The sequence below is a fragment of the Vulpes lagopus genome, chromosome 8 (genome assembly GCF_018345385.1).
Source record: "Vulpes lagopus strain Blue_001 chromosome 8, ASM1834538v1, whole genome shotgun sequence".
Lineage (NCBI taxonomy): Eukaryota > Metazoa > Chordata > Mammalia > Carnivora > Canidae > Vulpes > Vulpes lagopus.
The window spans coordinates 123,016,203-123,033,082 of record NC_054831.1 but is presented as its reverse complement, the minus strand read 5'-3'; the positions used below and the strand labels follow the sequence as shown (position 1 = coordinate 123,033,082).

Genomic DNA, 16,880 nt, shown 5'->3' with positions numbered 1-16,880 from the left:
CCCCCAGGGCTCCCACCCCATCCTCCAGCTTGACCTCTGGCCGCTGGGTGACTCAGGTCTCAGGTCCTCCCTGGAACCAATCACAGCTGGGGTGCAGAAAGGACTCTCTTGGGAGTCTTGGGGCTACTTGAGATGGAGGGGCGCCTGGGAGTTAGGAGGGAAGGCATTCTGGCCCCGGGTCAAGAACAGTTGGAGGTGGGTGAGGAAGCACACAGCTGTGGCCCAGGCAGCCTTCCCAGGACGGGGAGGGCTCTGAGTGCCAGGTCCAGCCAAGAGAGAGGCACCCTTCCCCTTCACACTCATGGCTTTGGCACCCAGACATCGAACTGCCTCAGCGGGCCCTTACCCATGGAGGGCACTGCCAGCCCAAGGGCTCGCACTGGACCAACATGCAGCCCAGAGGGTTTTCAGCTCCTGCTGTAGAGGGAGGCCTGGGTGACTGAGGCAGAAACCCTAGACCTGCTTCACAGTGGCTGTGTGACTTCAGACACTCAGCCTCTCTGAGCTTTGGTGTTCTCATCTGGAAAAGTGGAGCACTGCAATGAGTGTCTCTTGAGAGGGGTGTAAGGATCCAGGCTCCTGGGGCCTGCAGGGGAGAAGGGCACTTCCCCAGAGATTGGGGTGGAATAGAACACAGCTAGTGGCAGTCCCCTGCCTCACACTCCCAAGCCACATGACTTCCCACAGATGTTGAGGGGCTGAAGAGCCCACTGACTTGGCTCACAGGTAAGCCTGGATGATGATGCTGGAAAGGCGAGGTTATTTCATAGATGGGAAGAGAGAGGTTCATGGGGAAGGCAAGTGACTAACTGTCCTCTCTCTGCTATGAATCAGGGCAGAGTCAACACAAAGTCATTGCGGCTCCTGGGGAGGCAAGGAAGCCCACCTGGCTCTTGGGCAAGGCGGCCTCATGCTGGGTCTTTCCAGAATGATCAGAGTACACACTCTTCAAGCAACACCAGGAGCTTGATAGGCTTTGGCTCCAGTCCTCACAACAACCCTGTGAGATGGGTTCATCCTTGGTCTCTCATTCTCCGATGAGACCTAAGGACACTTGCTAGCAAAGACCAGGGCTGCCTAATGAGTGGATGTGCTGCCTTCTCTGAGACTAGGGACAAGTCTCCCCTCTTCATCTCGTAAACACAAGCTGCCCCTAAGTCAGGAATCTACATATACCTCAGGAAGCCAACGTCTCCCACCCATTCATTGTACAACCAATTCCTCTTCATCGTCCATCCTCAAGTTTTGAGCAGATCGAGCTACACTGGCAGCAGAGCCGGCCCAATCACATCAGATTTCAGTTTCTGAGGTCCCTGGGACTCTATCAGGGCAAGAGAAGTGGGCCTGGGGCAGTGTGGCCCGTTAGGGCAGGACCCGAGCTAAAATCTCTGCCCTCACCCCCACCACCTGTGGCAAAGGCATCATGGTGTCAGCACAAGTTTCCTGGGCTGGGGGAATAAGGAAAGAAGAAACCAGCTGGGTGCTAGGTGGTGACAAGCCTCCTCCCTCCAAGAAAGGGAAATGTGTGGCTCATAGCTGAAGTAACTAAGGCACAGACAGGCCTTGGGTGCCCACTGGTTTCCCATCTCAGGGGGACAGGTTGGACAGTGCAGATCCTCACAACTCCCAACCCCCAAGGACTCCTTAAACCATATTGTTATAGACAGAGGGAGAAACTCTGTCCCAGGGCTTCTTCATAGATTCATGAGGTACAAGCCAGGCAGACTGAAATGAGGACTTGGGCAGGTGGGCAAGGGGACCCTGAAACCAGTCTCCCCTCAGCCACCCGTCACTGGGCCTCACTGTCTTTCCTGAGGCTGGTGGCAGGAAAGCATTAGCTGGAGATTAGGCCCAAACCCAGCCCTGCCAGGCACCAGAAGCTGCAGGAGCGGGGTCATACCAGCTTTTTACACTTGCTGAGTCTCCAGCCTTAAACTGGCTATAGTCAGATGGGGGAGGCAGGGGGCAGTTCCTTCACACCGAACACAGAGCAGAGGTCGGGAGAGGGAGCTGCTTTATAACACAGCCGGGCCTGGGGGACACTTAGCCCCACCACCTGCAGGTCCTGTCCAAGCCTCAGCTAGCACTTGGCCAAGTAGTCAGTCGGAGGGACCTTGGCACTCCTGACAGTCCTTCATGTCCTCAGAGTAGTCTTCGATCTGGATGGTGATGGTGTGGAAGCGGAACTTTCCCTGTAGGCGGGTGCTGGCTGCCTTCAGCACAGCCTGGCCATCTGCATTCTGAGCTGGGGGCCGAGAGGACACAGCAGGGGAGGCACCAGAGAATGATTTACTCACTCTAGGGCCCTTAGGAACAATCAGGAGCCTATCTCATTCCCTACCCCACCCCTCCCCAGAACAGGAGACAGGCATCAGGGACACCCCCCCTCCATTTCACTCCTGCACCAGGCCACCCTCCAGTCCCCACACCTGGCACAATCCTGCAAGAGGAGGGGAAGCCCTGGCCTTAAGGCTAGGAATCTTTTCTTGGCCTGGGCAAGTGACCTTACTGCCCGCCTCCCCAGTCACCAACCTCAGTTCCTTCATCTAGAAATGGGATTGTGATGATCACAATAATGTCTACAAAGCACTCAGTGTGGGACCAGGTTCAAAGCCGCTGTGCTACAAACATCTGAGGTCCCTGGGTGCTTCGGGGATGGCCCCGGGCCTCTGGTGGCCACTCTCCCTCACCTTGCCCCTGGGGGGCCTGCCCACTCACCGATGGCGATATGGACGGACAGCACAGGCTGGGTCACGGTCAGTGCCCAAATGTGCAGGCTGTGCAAGGCTTCCACCCCTTCGACCGACAGTAGCAGATCCCGAACGGCCGTGAAGTCCACACCCTTGGGGGTCCCTGAGGATGGCAGGGACAGGGGCTGAAGGAGACTGCTCCCTCCCACCCCTGCTCGTTTCTGCTGTTCCAGAGCAGTCTCCTCAGAGCAGACCTCCTCAGCCAGCAGATCTAATGGTGCCTCCACCTCCCAGATGATCTCCCTCATATCGCCCCTTGGTCTTTTCCTCTTCACACTTGACGTCATGACCTTGTTAGTCTCCTGCCTGTGTCCCCCACTAAAATGGAAATTCCACAAGAGTGGGACAGTTTGTTTTGTCTACCCCCATATCGGTAGGGCCTAGAGCAGTGCCTGGCCCATAGCAAGGGCCCAATGACTATTTTTTGTAATGAAAGGAAGAATGCAGGGGGCCGCCGCCCCCACACTGGGCATCAGCATCCTCCCTGGTATCTGGGTCATTTCTATTGAAGAAGATGCTCTGACCTTTGGCCAGACACTTCCACTAATTCCAAATCAGAACCCCACTTCAAACTGACCCTGGCCACCCAGAGCCCCATGACCCGAGGCCCTGGGGCACAGGAAAGCTGGTCAATGCGGTAACTCAGGGTGAACCATTTGCCAGCACTGAGGAATCCTCTCCCCAGCCCCTAGAGCCCAGACACGTGCTCCAGAGCCAGAGGCCTCAGAAAGGAAGGCACTGAGCTGGAGTGGATTGGGGATTCTGAACCTCAGTCTGCCCCCCAGTGCAATGGGAAGTGGAATCCTGCCGTAGGGAAGGTAGACAGAGACTGAGCAGTGTATGGGGGAGGGATGGAGCTTTACCAGACTAGGTAGGGAGGATACACCCCAGCAGGGAGGAGATACCTTGGGGCTAGTGGAAAGGGAAGGTAGTCCGGGGGACATTTCTAGGAACAGCCACACCTGAGGGCTCCAGCTCCATGCCAAGACTGGCCTGGAGCCCCAGGAGGTTTTCCAGCCTCTGCCAGGCTCCAGATCATGGCTCCCTGCCAATGTGCTGGGACTTCCCTGCGCCCCCCACCTGCACCCCCTGCCAAACTTGTTAGTGCCATAGAGTTCAGAACAAAGGAGAGCCCCAAGCCCAGATTACCTTCCATCAGCACCACGATCACGTCTCTCAGGATGGTCAAGGTCGTCCCCAAGACCAGGATGGAGAAGAGGAAGGTGCAGATGGGGTCTACATACTTGTACTCTGGCTACAGAAAATGAGGAAGGCAGAGCTGTGGCTCACCACCCAACACCTCAGCTTCCCTTGCCCTTCCCATCCACTGCTGAGCCGGGGAAAGGGGCTCTCTCTGCAGGCTGGGCTCTGGCTCTGCCTCCCAGTTCTCTCTACCTTTTATCCTGTGTCCACACAGATCACAGCTCAGGACAAGGCACAGGCAGTCCCTTCCCACGCCTCCTTGATCAAGGGACTGAAGTGTGGACAAAACTAAAAGGAATCTTAGACACCAATGGTCCAACATCTCGATTTATAGATGGAGAAACTGAGGACCAGTTAGAGCACACGGCTAGCACGGAGTGAAGCTGGGCTTCAGCCACGATGCCTGACTCTTTCCACTACACCATTTTGCCTCTAGTGATTGGCAAGGCCCAGGCACTGGCAGCACACAGGCCTGGGTTTGGATCTGACTTCACAATTTCCCAGCTGTGTGACAGCATCCAAGTCACCGAACCTTTCTGAGATGCGGAAAGCCCCACCACCGTCTCTTCGGGATTATTGTGAAGATCATAAGTGCCAACACTTGCTAGGCATTGGGTAAATGTTCCTTCCCTCTCCCCACACAGCTGGGAGAGAGCTAGAACCCAGAAAGGGCCATGTGTGGAGAGGAGCCCCCAGATGATCTATACTCTCTAGCCCACCCCCCAGCCTATCTCCCTCTGTCCCCAGTTCTGACCTTGAAGTACAAAATATAGGCTGCCACCAAGATGCCTACACTCTGCAGAAAGTCTCCAATCACATGGATAAATGCAGCTCGCACACTGGGGTTCTCCTGCTGCTGGCTGGAGTCGTGGCTGTGCCCGTGGCTAGACTGATGAAGAGTCAACCCCATTCTAAAGAAGCAGAGACAAAGCCAAGGGCTCACTGATGTAGCAGGTAGAGGCCCCCCCAGTAGGGTTCCTGTGGGACAAAAATCCTAAACCCCAAACTGCCAGATCCCTCTGCCTTGTGAGGATCCCAACCCACCTGGCCTTGGTTCAGAGCACCACAGGAGGATGGGCTCAGCCCCAATGCCAGGCTGAATCTGGGCACAAGGATGCCAAATCTCAGAACAGGAGGGCACCATGGAGGTCACCTACTTCCCCACCCCATTTCACAAAAGAGAAAGCTGAGGCCCAGAGAGGGAGGTGGCTTGCTCAAGACCACTGAGCAAGGGAGAAGCCCAAAGAAGACACCCATGCTCCACACACACTGCCTCTGACACCAATTTCAGGCACACCAGCCAGAAAAGAACTTGGATTCTCCCCCTAGGGACATCTGCTCCTGTAAGAACTACCCTCACCCCTCCCCATTTCAGGAATGAAGGCTCCCAGGTTATCCACTCATATCTAAGGAGGGCAGCGAGGGTAGAGTTGATGCGGCCGCAGACTCATAGCTCTCAATGGCCTTAGTCTAGGCCTAAGGCAGAACTGAGGTGTTTCAGGAACTAGAGCTCAGACCAGGAGGGAAATTCTCGTCCTGTGGCCTATGCATGGCCTCCTTCCACTGAGAGCAGGTGTGCAGATGTGTGTGTGAAAAGTGGGAGGGAGGCCTCACAGGGAACTGAGGCCACACTCACATGATATTCACGGCCACAGCACAGCCCGATGTGATCAGCATGGTCCCCCCTTCGATCTCATAGTCCCCAGAGATTAGCCGCTCCACTGCCAGGAACACCAGCACTCCAGTCACGACCCAGATGGACAGTACAGAGAGCAGGGCTCCCAGGATCTCTGAGGAAGAACCCAACCCCCAACACCAATCTTAGTGTGGGGCCTGAAGACTGAGGAGGGCTCTCCATCCCTCATCCCTCCATGATCCCTCCGCCCCTCCTCTGCAAAGTCAGGGCCTGGATCCACCTGGGCTCTGCGGAAGGTATGGCTGGCATGGTCATTCCTTACCTCACCACACATATGTCAGATCACATCAGAGCTAGAAGGAACTTATGAAGTCAACCCTTTTTGTAAAGAAACTGACTTTCTAAAATATATACCTATTGCTCAGCTGACAAACTGAGGCTTCTGATGGGAGACTGGGCCATCCCCCATGAAGAAAATGACTATGCAGCTCAGAGATGAACCAAAGGGGCTTTAAAGCCTCTATCTTCCAGAAGGCTTTGCTGGCCTTTCCCCCCACAGGAAATTATTCCACATGGAATTATGTGCAGAGTTGATTCCATTGTCATTTGTTCTTGAAGTCTGGCCATTTCATTTCTTAGGAAAGTGAACTCTCCTTCCCTGCAGACCAGAAGTTCCCAGAGGACAGGGAGCCAGGGCTCCCCCATCAGACTAGGACCTAGCAGAAGCCAGAAGCCACAACTCACATCCTCTTCCCCAACCCAAATCACCCTCCTGGACTCACTCAGGGATCCACCTATGGCAGCCACCAAAGAACCTATGTCTTAACCTGCCCCTTCTTCCAATCCCATCCGCACCCCAACCAGGGTCCTTACCAGCTCGCTGCCAGCCAAAGTTCATAGTCTTGGTGGCTGGTCGGGAGGACATCCAGAGAGAAAAGAGACTGACGAGCATGCTGGCAAAATCGGTGAGCAGGTGGGCTGCGTCGGTCATGATTGCCAAGCTGTGAGCTAGGTACCCACCTGCAGGAGCAGGACCAGGGAAATGGAAAAGCTTTATCAGCTCCCCACGGAGTCAACTTCCCAGACTGGGCATGCAGCAGAGAAATCACAGGTTCTGGAGAAAGACTGTGGATTTGGGACCTCTGGACCCAATAGCTGTGTAACCACGGGCAAGTGACTTTCTCTAAGCCTCAACTTCTGTCTGTGAAATGGGACTAACACGATCTACTTAGAAGGTGATTGTGAAAATCAAGTTCAAATACGGCCTGGAAAGCATATAGGCACTCAGTAAATGGACTTTCCTTCTAGGCATTATTCAGGCCATCCCTTACACACTGGACGTGTGTGACCTTGGGCAAATTACTTAACCCTAATGTGCCTCAGTTTCATCATCTGTAAAAGAAGAATAACAGCACCCACATGACAATACAAGCTTGTCATGAGGACTGGGTGAGAAAACCTGTATATGAAAAACTCAGTGTACTGAATATTCAACAGCATAGTGAATATTCAATAAATGGGGCTACTAGTTTTTGTTTTGTTTTGTTTAATTAAGTAGGCTCCACACCCAGCGTGGGGCTTGAACTCACGACCCTGAGATCAAGTGGTACATACTCTACCGACTGAGTCAGGCAAGACGCCCCGGGGGCTACTAGTATAATATTACTGAGAACATCCTGGAGGAAAGCCTTTTGGATCATGAGACTATCCATGTACTCAATTTCATTTAATTAGCACAAAAGTCCTTACCAACGATTTCCCCAATCATGAACACCAGGCAGATGGCAGAGGCCACATAAAGCTGTCGCCGGGCCCGCTCCTTCTTGGGCTCGAGGTGACTGGCAGGACCCTTCTGGGCATGACAGTAATGGTTACTCTCAGCGACTAACTCAATGGCCTGCAAGTCCAGGCCAGGTGAGGGCAGAGGGATCCAGCCAGTCCCCTCCTGCCACAGAGATCCCGTGTAAGACCTGGCCAGAGAGGACGGGAGAGGGCGGACTCAGCTCTGAATCGGGGGCAAGGAGGGCGGACTTCAGTCCTCTCTCTCTGTGGGCCTGGGGGTTCCCATGTGTCCAACGAAAAGAATAGCGAGGGGCACGCCAAGCCCGACCGTCACTGAAGGGTAACCAGAAACTCATGTGTGGAGTCGAGTCGGGGTGCTGGGGAAATGACAGTCCAGGAGTCTCGGGGTCTTGGCCCAGGGTGTCCCTCCCCGCCCCCCCCGCCCCCCCCTCCAGTCCCGGGGCCCGGAGGAGGCAAAGACCTTGGGCACTAGCCAAGGCGCAGGGCCAGTGCAGCCAAGCACGGAGAAGGAACAGAGCTCAGGCTCAGGGAGGAGGGCAGGCGCCCCTCTTGTGCACCTGGGGACCCAGGGCCTCCCAGGGCCCGACTGCCCGGGGCAAAGTGTGGGGCGGGGGCGGGGCTCCAGGCACGCGACAGCGCACTAGCGCGCGGGGTCAGGCTCCGGGCTCAGTCGCGAGGTGGGGGGCTGATCCCCCCGCGAGCTCGGCATCCCCTCGCCCGCCTCCCGCCGCCCCTCCGCGTGGGCCCGGCCGAGCCGCCGGCCAGACCGTCCAGCCCGCGGCGAACCGGGAGATGCGCCCGACGCCGCGCCCTGGGCCCCCGGGCTCCCGCCTTACCGGGTTCCGGACTTGGTGTCCACCAGGTGCTGCTTCTCCGTGGGCTCCATGCGGCCCGGGCCGCCCCGCGGGGTCCGGGCAGGCGCGCGCCGCCGCCGCGTCCCGTGCGCCCTGGAAGTTGCGGGCGGGCCCCCGCGCAGCGCGCACCCACCTGCCGGGAGGGCCCCGCTCGCCGCCCGCCCGCCGCCCCCGCCGCTCCCCGCCGCCGCTCCCGCCTGCGCCGCGCCCGGCGGTCCCCTGCAGCCCCGGCCCCGCAGCCCGTGCGCGCCGCCCGCTGCGCCCCGCGCCCGCCGCTTTATCCGGCCGCGGCCTCCCCGTGTGAAGCGGCGCGCTGCGCGTCGTGTGCAAAAGGCCGCGGGGTGGGGGAGGGCAGGCCGGCCGCAAAGGGTTCCCCGGCGCTGCCCCCGAGCGCTCGCGCCCCGGCGCCCCTGGGCCGCGAGGAGCCGCCCCGCCCGACGTGGGACTCTCCCCCGCGCTCGGCTGGCCGCATCCCGCCCAGAAGTTCGGGGAGCTCCGTTTGTGGGACTGGGTCCCCTGAGAACAGGAATGCGGCTCCCGAGGCTGCGCGTGTCTTGCCCTCAGGCTGGAGACTCCTGAGGCCGGCTGCGTCCTTGGGCTCGGGCTCGGGGTCTCCTGGGGCGGGACGTGCCCGCCCTGGGCCTGGGGCAAGGGCCTCCTCGGCACTGGCTGTGACTGACCCATCCGAGCCGCCGAAGCAGCGCCGGCGCCCGCCTCCCGCGCGCTCCGATCGCTATCGCGAGTGGCTTTATCTCCACCCCTACACGGGGCAGTGTGGCCCTTCAGCAGCAGCGACCATCTGCAAAGAATCACCGCCACCCTCCCTTGCCTGCCCCGCAGCACCTCACAGAAGCCCCAGGAAGGTGCCGCACGTGGCGGTCCGCGGGAGAAGCCGCCTGTGTGGGCCTGGTGCACCACCCACTTTAAGCTGTGTCCTCTCACAGCGGTCCCTTGGGGGAGGCGGTGTCAGGACCTTATGGCCTAGCCTAATGGCTGAACTCTGATAGATGACATAGAAAGAACTCCGGACTGCTGACCTCTCTGCCCAGTCACTCCATCATCCCCAGTGTCCTTGGTCTAGGGGACCGTGGCTTGGCAATGTCCCTTCACGTAGACAAGTGTCTCAGGTGCAAGCCACTTGTCCACACCGCTGGGGATAAAAAGGGGCACCTCTGTCTCTCCCAGACAAGAGTCGTTTTATTTGGAGACTAGGTGCAAGGAGAGAGGATGGCAGCACCATGCCTCCCTAGACTGGGTCCCCACTGAGTGCCTTTCCACCTCCTCTGGACTCTGAGTGTGAAAAACGTTTACCTTAGGTTTTGTGGTTTTCCTGGTATAGTCTAAGAACCGGTCCAAATCAGCAGTACTTGGAAAAGGTGTTTAAATGCAGGTTTCAGGGACGCCTGGGTGGCTCAGCGGTTGAGCCTTTGGCTTGAATCATGATCCCAGAGTCCAGAGATCAAGTCCATCATCGGGCTTCCTGTGGGAGCCTGCTTCTCCCTCTGCCTAGTCTCTGCCTCTCTCTCTGTGCCTCTCGTGAATAAATAAATAAAATATTTTTTTTAAATGCAGGTTCCAAAACCCTGCATCAAACCAACTCAATCAGAATCTTGTATTTGATAGCAAAATGTTAATGCTTTAAAAAGCATATATATATATTTTTTGTATCCCTTTTGTTCCCTTTGATGCAGAGCACATTGATAAGTTCTCTAGAAATGTAGATTTACAAATTGGATTCAGGGGCAGCCCAGGGGTAGCGCCGCCTTCAGCCCAGGGTGTGATCCTGGAGACTTGGGATCCAGACCCATGTCGGGGCTCCTTGCATGGAGCCTGCTTCTCCCTCTGCCTGTGTCTGTCTGTCTGTCTGTCTGTCTCTCTCTCTCTGTGTCTCTCATGAATAAATAAATAAAATCTTTTAAAAAATTGGATTCAGGTGCATATATTCATTTTATTAAAAACTTTTATGCCAGATTTCCTTTAAATTAAGAAGATGGACTTGACTTATAGGAGCTTGACCAGTCAAGACTTTGATATAGTAAAAAAAGTGCTCAGTCTGCTTATATTATACCTGACTACAGATTGCCAGGAGGTCCTCTGTGGAGGTCCTCAGACCTCAACTTGAGGAACTTTATTTTAAAAATATAAATCCCAGGGGCACCTGGCTGCTGGTTCACTTGGCTAAGTGTCTGCCTCTTGATTTCAGCTCCAGTCTTGATCTCAGGGTCATGAGTTGGGGCCCCTAGTTGGCCTCAGTGCTGGGCGGAGAGCCTACAGTTAGAAGATACAGATAAAGATACAGATTTCCACATTCCACAGGTCTGATTCCGTAGGTCTGGGGAGAGGTCTGGGAACTATAATGTTTTGTTTTGTTTTTTAAAGATTTATCTACTCATGATAGACATAGAGAGAGAGAGGCAGGGACACAGGCAGAGGGAGAAGTAGGCTCCACGCAGGGAGCCCGACGTGGCACCCAATCCCTGGACTCCCGGATTGTGCCCTGGGCCGAAGGCAGGCGCCAAACCGCTGAGCCACCCAGGGATCCCCAGAACTATAATGCTTAAAACTTAAACTTTTGGGATCCCTGGGTGGCTCAGCGGTTTAGCGCCTGCCTTCGGCCCAGGGCGTGATCCTGGAGTCCCAGGATCGAGTCCCATGTCAGGCTCCCTGCATGGAGCCTGCTTCTCCCTCTGCCTATGTCTCTGCCTCTGTGTGTGTGTGTGTCTCTCATGAATGAATAAATAAATTAAAAAAGAAACCTCAACGTTTCATGCTGTTATGAAATTATTGTTCATTTTTTATGGTATAGTGGGTTTGATTATTTTTATTTTTACTTTTACTTTTTATTTTTTATTTATTTTTAAGATTTTATTCATTTATTTGAGAGAGAAAGAGCGCACAAGCAGGCAGAGCAGGAGAGGGAGAAACAGGCACCCCACTGAACAGGAAGCCTGATGCAGGCAGGACTTGATCCCAGGACCCTGTAATCATGACCTAGGCTGAAGGCAGATACTTAAGTGACTGAGTCACCCAGGCACCCCATGATTTTTTTAAAAGATATATTTATTTACTTATTTGAGAGAGAGAGAGAGCACGTGAGCAGGGGGAGGAGCAGAGGGAGAGAGAGAAAATCTCAAGCAGACTCCTCGCTGAGCACAGAGCCCAACTCTGGGCCTGATCTCACAACCCCAAGATCATGACCCAAGGGGAAACCAAGAGTCAGACGCTTAACCATCTGAACCACCCAGCACCCCTATAGTGGCTTTGATTTTTAAAAATACCTTTATCTAGGGACACCTGGGTGGTTTAGTTGGTTAAACATCCAGCTCTGGATTTTTTTTTAATTTTTTTTTTAAATTTATGATAGGCACACAGTGAGAGAGAGAGAGAGAGAGAGAGAGAGAATGAGAGAGAGGCAGAGACATAGGCAGAGGGAGAAGCAGGCTCCATGCACCGGGAGCCTGACGTGGGACTCGATCCCGGGTCTCCAGGATCGCGCCCTGGGCCAAAGGCAAGCGGTAAACCGCTGTGCCACCCAGGGATCCCCTCCAGCTCTGGATTTTGGCTGGATCTCAGGATTGTGGGATCTGGCTTCATGTCAGACTCCACACTCAGCATGGCCTGCTTAAGATTCTCTCTCTCCCTCTCCTCTCTGCCCCCTCCCCACTCCAGCTCTCAGTCTCTCTCTAAAATAAATAAATATTTTTTTTTAAAAATAAAAATACCTTTATCTGAAGTATTGGAGGATAAAATGATATGATATCTGGGATTTGTCACCAAATAATCCCAGTGCTGGGAGTGGGTAATGATAAAGAAACAAATGTGTCATTAACTGTTGAAACTGACCGATGGGGGTACATTACACCATTCCCTCTACCTTTCCATATGTTTGCAATTTTCCCGAATTAAAGGTTTGGGGAAAAATAAACCTTTTCTGGTGGTTCTAATGTAGCAGGCTATGGAACCATATTGAAGATCCATTGGACTAACCCCTTTGAAGTTTTCCTCTCTGACAGCATGGTCTTAAAGGAAGTTTTTGATCAAGAACCCTTCATATTAGCCTTAAGTGTTCTGGTTTGCGAGGACAAGTAGAGTCTCTTGTGTGGCAAGGTAGAGATCTTCCTACTTGCGGTCAAGAGATACCTCCCTGGAATTTAAACTTTGACTACTAGCTTTAACTGCCTTCCCTCTCTCTGATAAGTGACAAGATAGTGAATTGATATCTGTTTCTCATGTTATCAGTAACCTGGAGAAGAAATCTGGAAGCAGAATGTGGACAGGTTGTAATACTCATTCTTGTGATTTTTAAAAATATTTTATTTATTTATTCATGAGAGACACAAAGAGAGAGAGAGAGAGGCAGAGACATAGGCAGAGGGAGAAGCAGGCTCCACGCAGGGAGACTGATGTGGGACTCGATCCAAGGACTCCAGGATCACACCCTGGGCTAAAGGCAGGCACTAAATTGCTTGATTCTTATGATTTCAAAATGATGAAAACCTCCCTCTTTCCGGCTGCAAATTCCTTCAGTCTTCTATAGGAAGATATTTTAGGACTATAAAGAAAAGCAAGGGTATGGTTATCAAAAAAAAGTCAGGATAGTGGCTACCTCCAAGGAAGGGGCCACATGAGGGCTTCTAGGGGCTTGGCAGTGTCTTTTTCTTGACTTGCACACACAGAATCTTGACTAGCAGCACAGAATCTCATTATGCAGTAGTCTGTTAAACTCTACAGCTTGTTTTGTGTACTTGTGTGTAACATATTACACAATTTGTGTAGAGGCCGCTTTTAGGCAAACAGGCTTGAGCAATGGAATGTTGTAGAAGGGGCTTCAGCCCCCACCTGGCTGAACACAGACAGGCCCATCAGGCCACACCTCAAAATATCCATTGCTCCAAACTAATCAATGGGTTACTTCCAGCTAGGCACAGTTACCAAACAAGGGGAATTTCCATATGCTGCTCTACGGCCTCATCTTCCCCCTTTAAAAACAGCTGCCACCCACTGCCTCCTTCGGACAATCCCTCCTCTGCTGTTCTGCCCTCTTCTCCCTTGCCAGTATATTCAGGAAACTTCTATCTCCTTTGTTGGGCCTCAAGTGAATTCTTATCACTGCCAGCGCCACAGGCTTCACTGGATCAGTTGCCCACATTTGAGGGGCCCTTATCTGATGGGGAGAGACACCCCATGTAGCCACCACATTCGGTGGCCCTCGCGGGGAGATTTTGTGCCCTCCCCACCCTGACACACATCTGCGCGGGGAGACTTTGCTGGTCCAGGACTCTTTCCAGATTCTCCGGGAATTTCTCAGGACTTTCCCTCAGCGGACCAACTCTAGCATTCCTTGGGGAACTGAAAATTCCTTGCCGAGGTTCCTGTGTGGTAAGGAACCAAAGCCAAAAGGGGGAACCAGCTGGACTACCCTTACCCCAAAAGGTGAGAGAAATCCCCTTCTGCCCTTGGAAGTGACCCTTCTCTCCCTCTCCTTTTTCTTTTCAGCCCCACTTCAGTCTACCCCTAGTACCTCCCAGATGACTGAAGGCTGTGGCCATGACCACGGCTCCCTGGCATGGTCTAAAGGTCTGAGGACTGGATGAGCAGGTCAGCCTGTCAGGCCCGTGAGGGAGAAGGACCCGCTTCGTCTGCTTTCTTACTCCCTCCCAAGGTCTGCTCCCAAAGTCCAGCACAATTGGCTGCGCCTCCCAGAGAATCCCCTCATGTTAGGGATTCGGTTGAGACCCTTTCCTGAGGCTGGCTGACTTTCAGCCACCTGGCTTCTTTCACCCTCCACCCTTCTTCCTCTTTTCGCGTGGCCCCAGCTTGCCATCTTGATCTGCAGGCAAACATGTTCCCACGGATCTGAGTGGTCAGTCCTCTGCATCCTTTTTCCCACCTGGTCTGGCCAAAGGGCATCTGGCTCTACCTGCTGCCAGGAGACACCGCCACAGGAAGTGTTATGCCATTTGCTGCTACCTCTTTCTGAGATAGGACACCACCAGAAGGGTCAGTTGCCTCATAGAGATCTGGTCCTTGCTCAGCTCAGCAGAACTCCTGAGGGAAATGGTGACCAGGAGTGGAATCTGTATTCCCTTTGGCAAGGGCACGCCTTTGGGAATCGGCATACCACAAATGGGACCTCTCTCTTCCTTTGGACTTGCCCTTGGGCTGTGTTCTTAAAAGCTGGAGCAAATTTGACAAACTCCTAGATCAAGAGATATGGCTCTCTCACAGGCCTCTTTCTTATACTATTTTCCAGCTTGACTTCCTCTGCTGAACTCCATATGGTGGGAAGTCCCATACATGTCTCGCTTGGTTTCATAGCCCTAAATCAGGACCTCGACCTAAGGAGCCTCTTATAGAATGTGTTTGACTGCTAACCAGCCACCTCCTGACCTACTGGATGCTGACTCTCTGATTGTTCCTCCTCCCAATAGACTCTTGCATGTGGGGGCTTCTCCCTCGTTCATTTCCTAGGTTAATGGCTATGATAATCAGAGCCAACTGTGGTTAGTCTACCTCCGGATGGAGACTTTAAGGAATATTCCCAAGCAGCTGCCAAAACTCCTTTTGTTTCAGGGACACCCCCTGTCTTCTCTGGCCTGATATGGACTGCCTTTTCCCTCTTACTGGTGGAAAAATAAGGCGTTTGCTCATCTGTCTGAGCTGATGAACTTTAAGAACCAGGAACCCTCTTTTTCTGTCCTCTGCAGCACTTCACCTCTTCTGCCTCCCTCTCCTCTCCCTGTTTTGGCACCACTTTGGGTGCAGCCTACATAACTGGTCCCTACACAGTGCACGGTGACTCCCATGCCACTGGCTCCTCCTTCTACCCTTGCTATCAAGGAGTGAAGAGCACCCCCTTGGATTTACACCGACCACTTCAAATTTCCCCACCAGGGCCCCAGGTAAAAATTGACAATGGGAAACAGATTGATTGGCTTTTAAGTGAACCTAAGAGGAACATAATTCAGTATTTAAATTCATTGAAACTTCTACCAAGGTTTGCTGAAGATCATTTTATCTCTGTTGCAGTTTGTCAGCAAAATGAGGACTTAAAATTATGGTGAACTTTTCTGTCCTGAAGTTTTCATGGGCAGTTGTTAAGATAGTCTTTGGTAACCTGAAACTTCAAAGTTTCTCTTGGATAATAAATTGGATTGAATTCATTGGACATCTTGGTCTTCTCCAAATAGAATGGAGAGCTAGAGAAATAAATCCTGAACGTAGGTTCGTGATTTTGACTTCTTACTGCAGAGGAACTAAGGATATTTGTGTGTTGAAGAACACACTTTGTGCTTGATTCATAAATTTGCCATCTAAAGAATTCTGGTGTAATAATTCACAATTGGTTACTGCTTAGTTTTCACTGGAGACTGAGGTGCAAAATTCTGCTAAATGTAATTTAGATTGATGAAAAAAAGGGAAGCAACTCTGAAGATAGGAGAGTAAGAGATGTGTAAGAAAGATATAAGGAACGGAAATACAAAATTTCCTTTTGTTGAAGGGAGAAAAAAAAGTAATTTTGTACTTAAGTGAAACTGGTTGGAGAGAAACGGCTTAGGACAAAATCTGAATGGAAATAAAGTTGTGGAAGGTTTATGAAGGGAAATCTTTGGAAAGGAATATTATGTGTGGTCAGGACCAACAAAGATTGAAATGAGTGAATTTTTTTTTTGAAGATTTTATTTATTTATTCATGAGAGACACACAGAGAAAGGCAGAGACATAGGTAGAGGGAGAAGCAGGCTCCCTGCAGGGCTTGATCCCAAGACCCCAGGAACACGCCCTGAGCCGAAGGCAGATGCTCAACCACTGAGCTACCCAGGTGCCCCTGAAATGAGTGGATTTTTAAAGTATACTGGTATAAGACTGAAATTCTGCTTTCTCTCTGTTAAAAAGATTAAGTTTTCTTGGATTGTTGGTCTGCTTTTGATAAGAAAATGTAAACAAAGTTGTTTTTTTCTTTTCTTTGTTTGCCCAGAAAAACCAGTTTCTATGTTTGTCTTTAGCAGGTCTTTGATGATCTGAAATCCTATTTAGGCATGTGCTTTGAAACTTCCTAAAGTTTTTAACAAACTTCCCTGAGATTTGATGTGTCACAGAAATAACTGATTTCCTTGTCAATTGCCTCATAATGAACTCTCATATCAGATCATTAAAAATGTCCATAGTTATTGTTCTGATGCTTTTTGTGAAATGTGTTTCGTCTTCAAGGAGATTCATAAAAAGAGCTTTTGACAAATACAAGTATTTGGTATATTTAAGATCATAAAACTGAAATGGGTAAGAATTTCCAGAACTAACTAAAAAGCTGCATTCGAACTGAACAAAAATTAGTACCATAGAACTAAATGAACTGAGGAAAATGATTATAGTTTCTGTAATCTTGTTTAAAACATTGCTGGCTCTCCAATGTTTGCTCTTTCAGATTAAGGAAACTTTCTCCTAATATGCTTTATTTTATTTTATTTTATTCTCCTAAGATATTAAATGTTTTTCTTTTGTTTTTTAGAGAGAGAAAGTGCATGCGTGTGCAAGGGGCAGGAGGGGAAAAGGGAGAGAATCTTAAGTAGACCTGATGCGGGGATCAATCTCAGATGCCCAACATCATGATCTCAGCTGAAATCAAGAGTCAGA

The 16,880-nt window shown here is 51.9% G+C and overlaps 1 protein-coding gene across 3 annotated transcripts; it reads right to left on the bottom strand.

Moving 5' to 3' along the window:
• Positions 1–1,997: 1,997 nt before the first annotated feature.
• Positions 1,998–8,970, bottom strand: SLC30A2 (solute carrier family 30 member 2). 3 transcript variants are annotated; one of them, XM_041767076.1, is made up of 8 exons: positions 8,229–8,970; positions 7,339–7,441; positions 6,463–6,609; positions 5,590–5,743; positions 4,708–4,864; positions 3,900–4,005; positions 2,719–2,853; positions 1,998–2,245 (listed from the first exon to the last, which is right to left on the bottom strand). In XM_041767076.1, exons 1-8 carry the CDS (start codon positions 8,928–8,930, stop codon positions 2,100–2,102), a joined length of 1,650 nt encoding a protein of 549 aa, XP_041623010.1. In that variant the 5' UTR covers positions 8,931–8,970; the 3' UTR covers positions 1,998–2,099. The 3 variants fall into 3 exon arrangements, with proteins under 3 accessions (XP_041623010.1, XP_041623011.1, XP_041623013.1); XM_041767077.1 differs by having other exon boundaries at positions 7,339–7,559; positions 8,229–8,425; XM_041767079.1 differs by lacking the exon at positions 8,229–8,970 and adding an exon at positions 7,560–7,768.
• Positions 8,971–16,880: the final 7,910 nt, after the last annotated feature.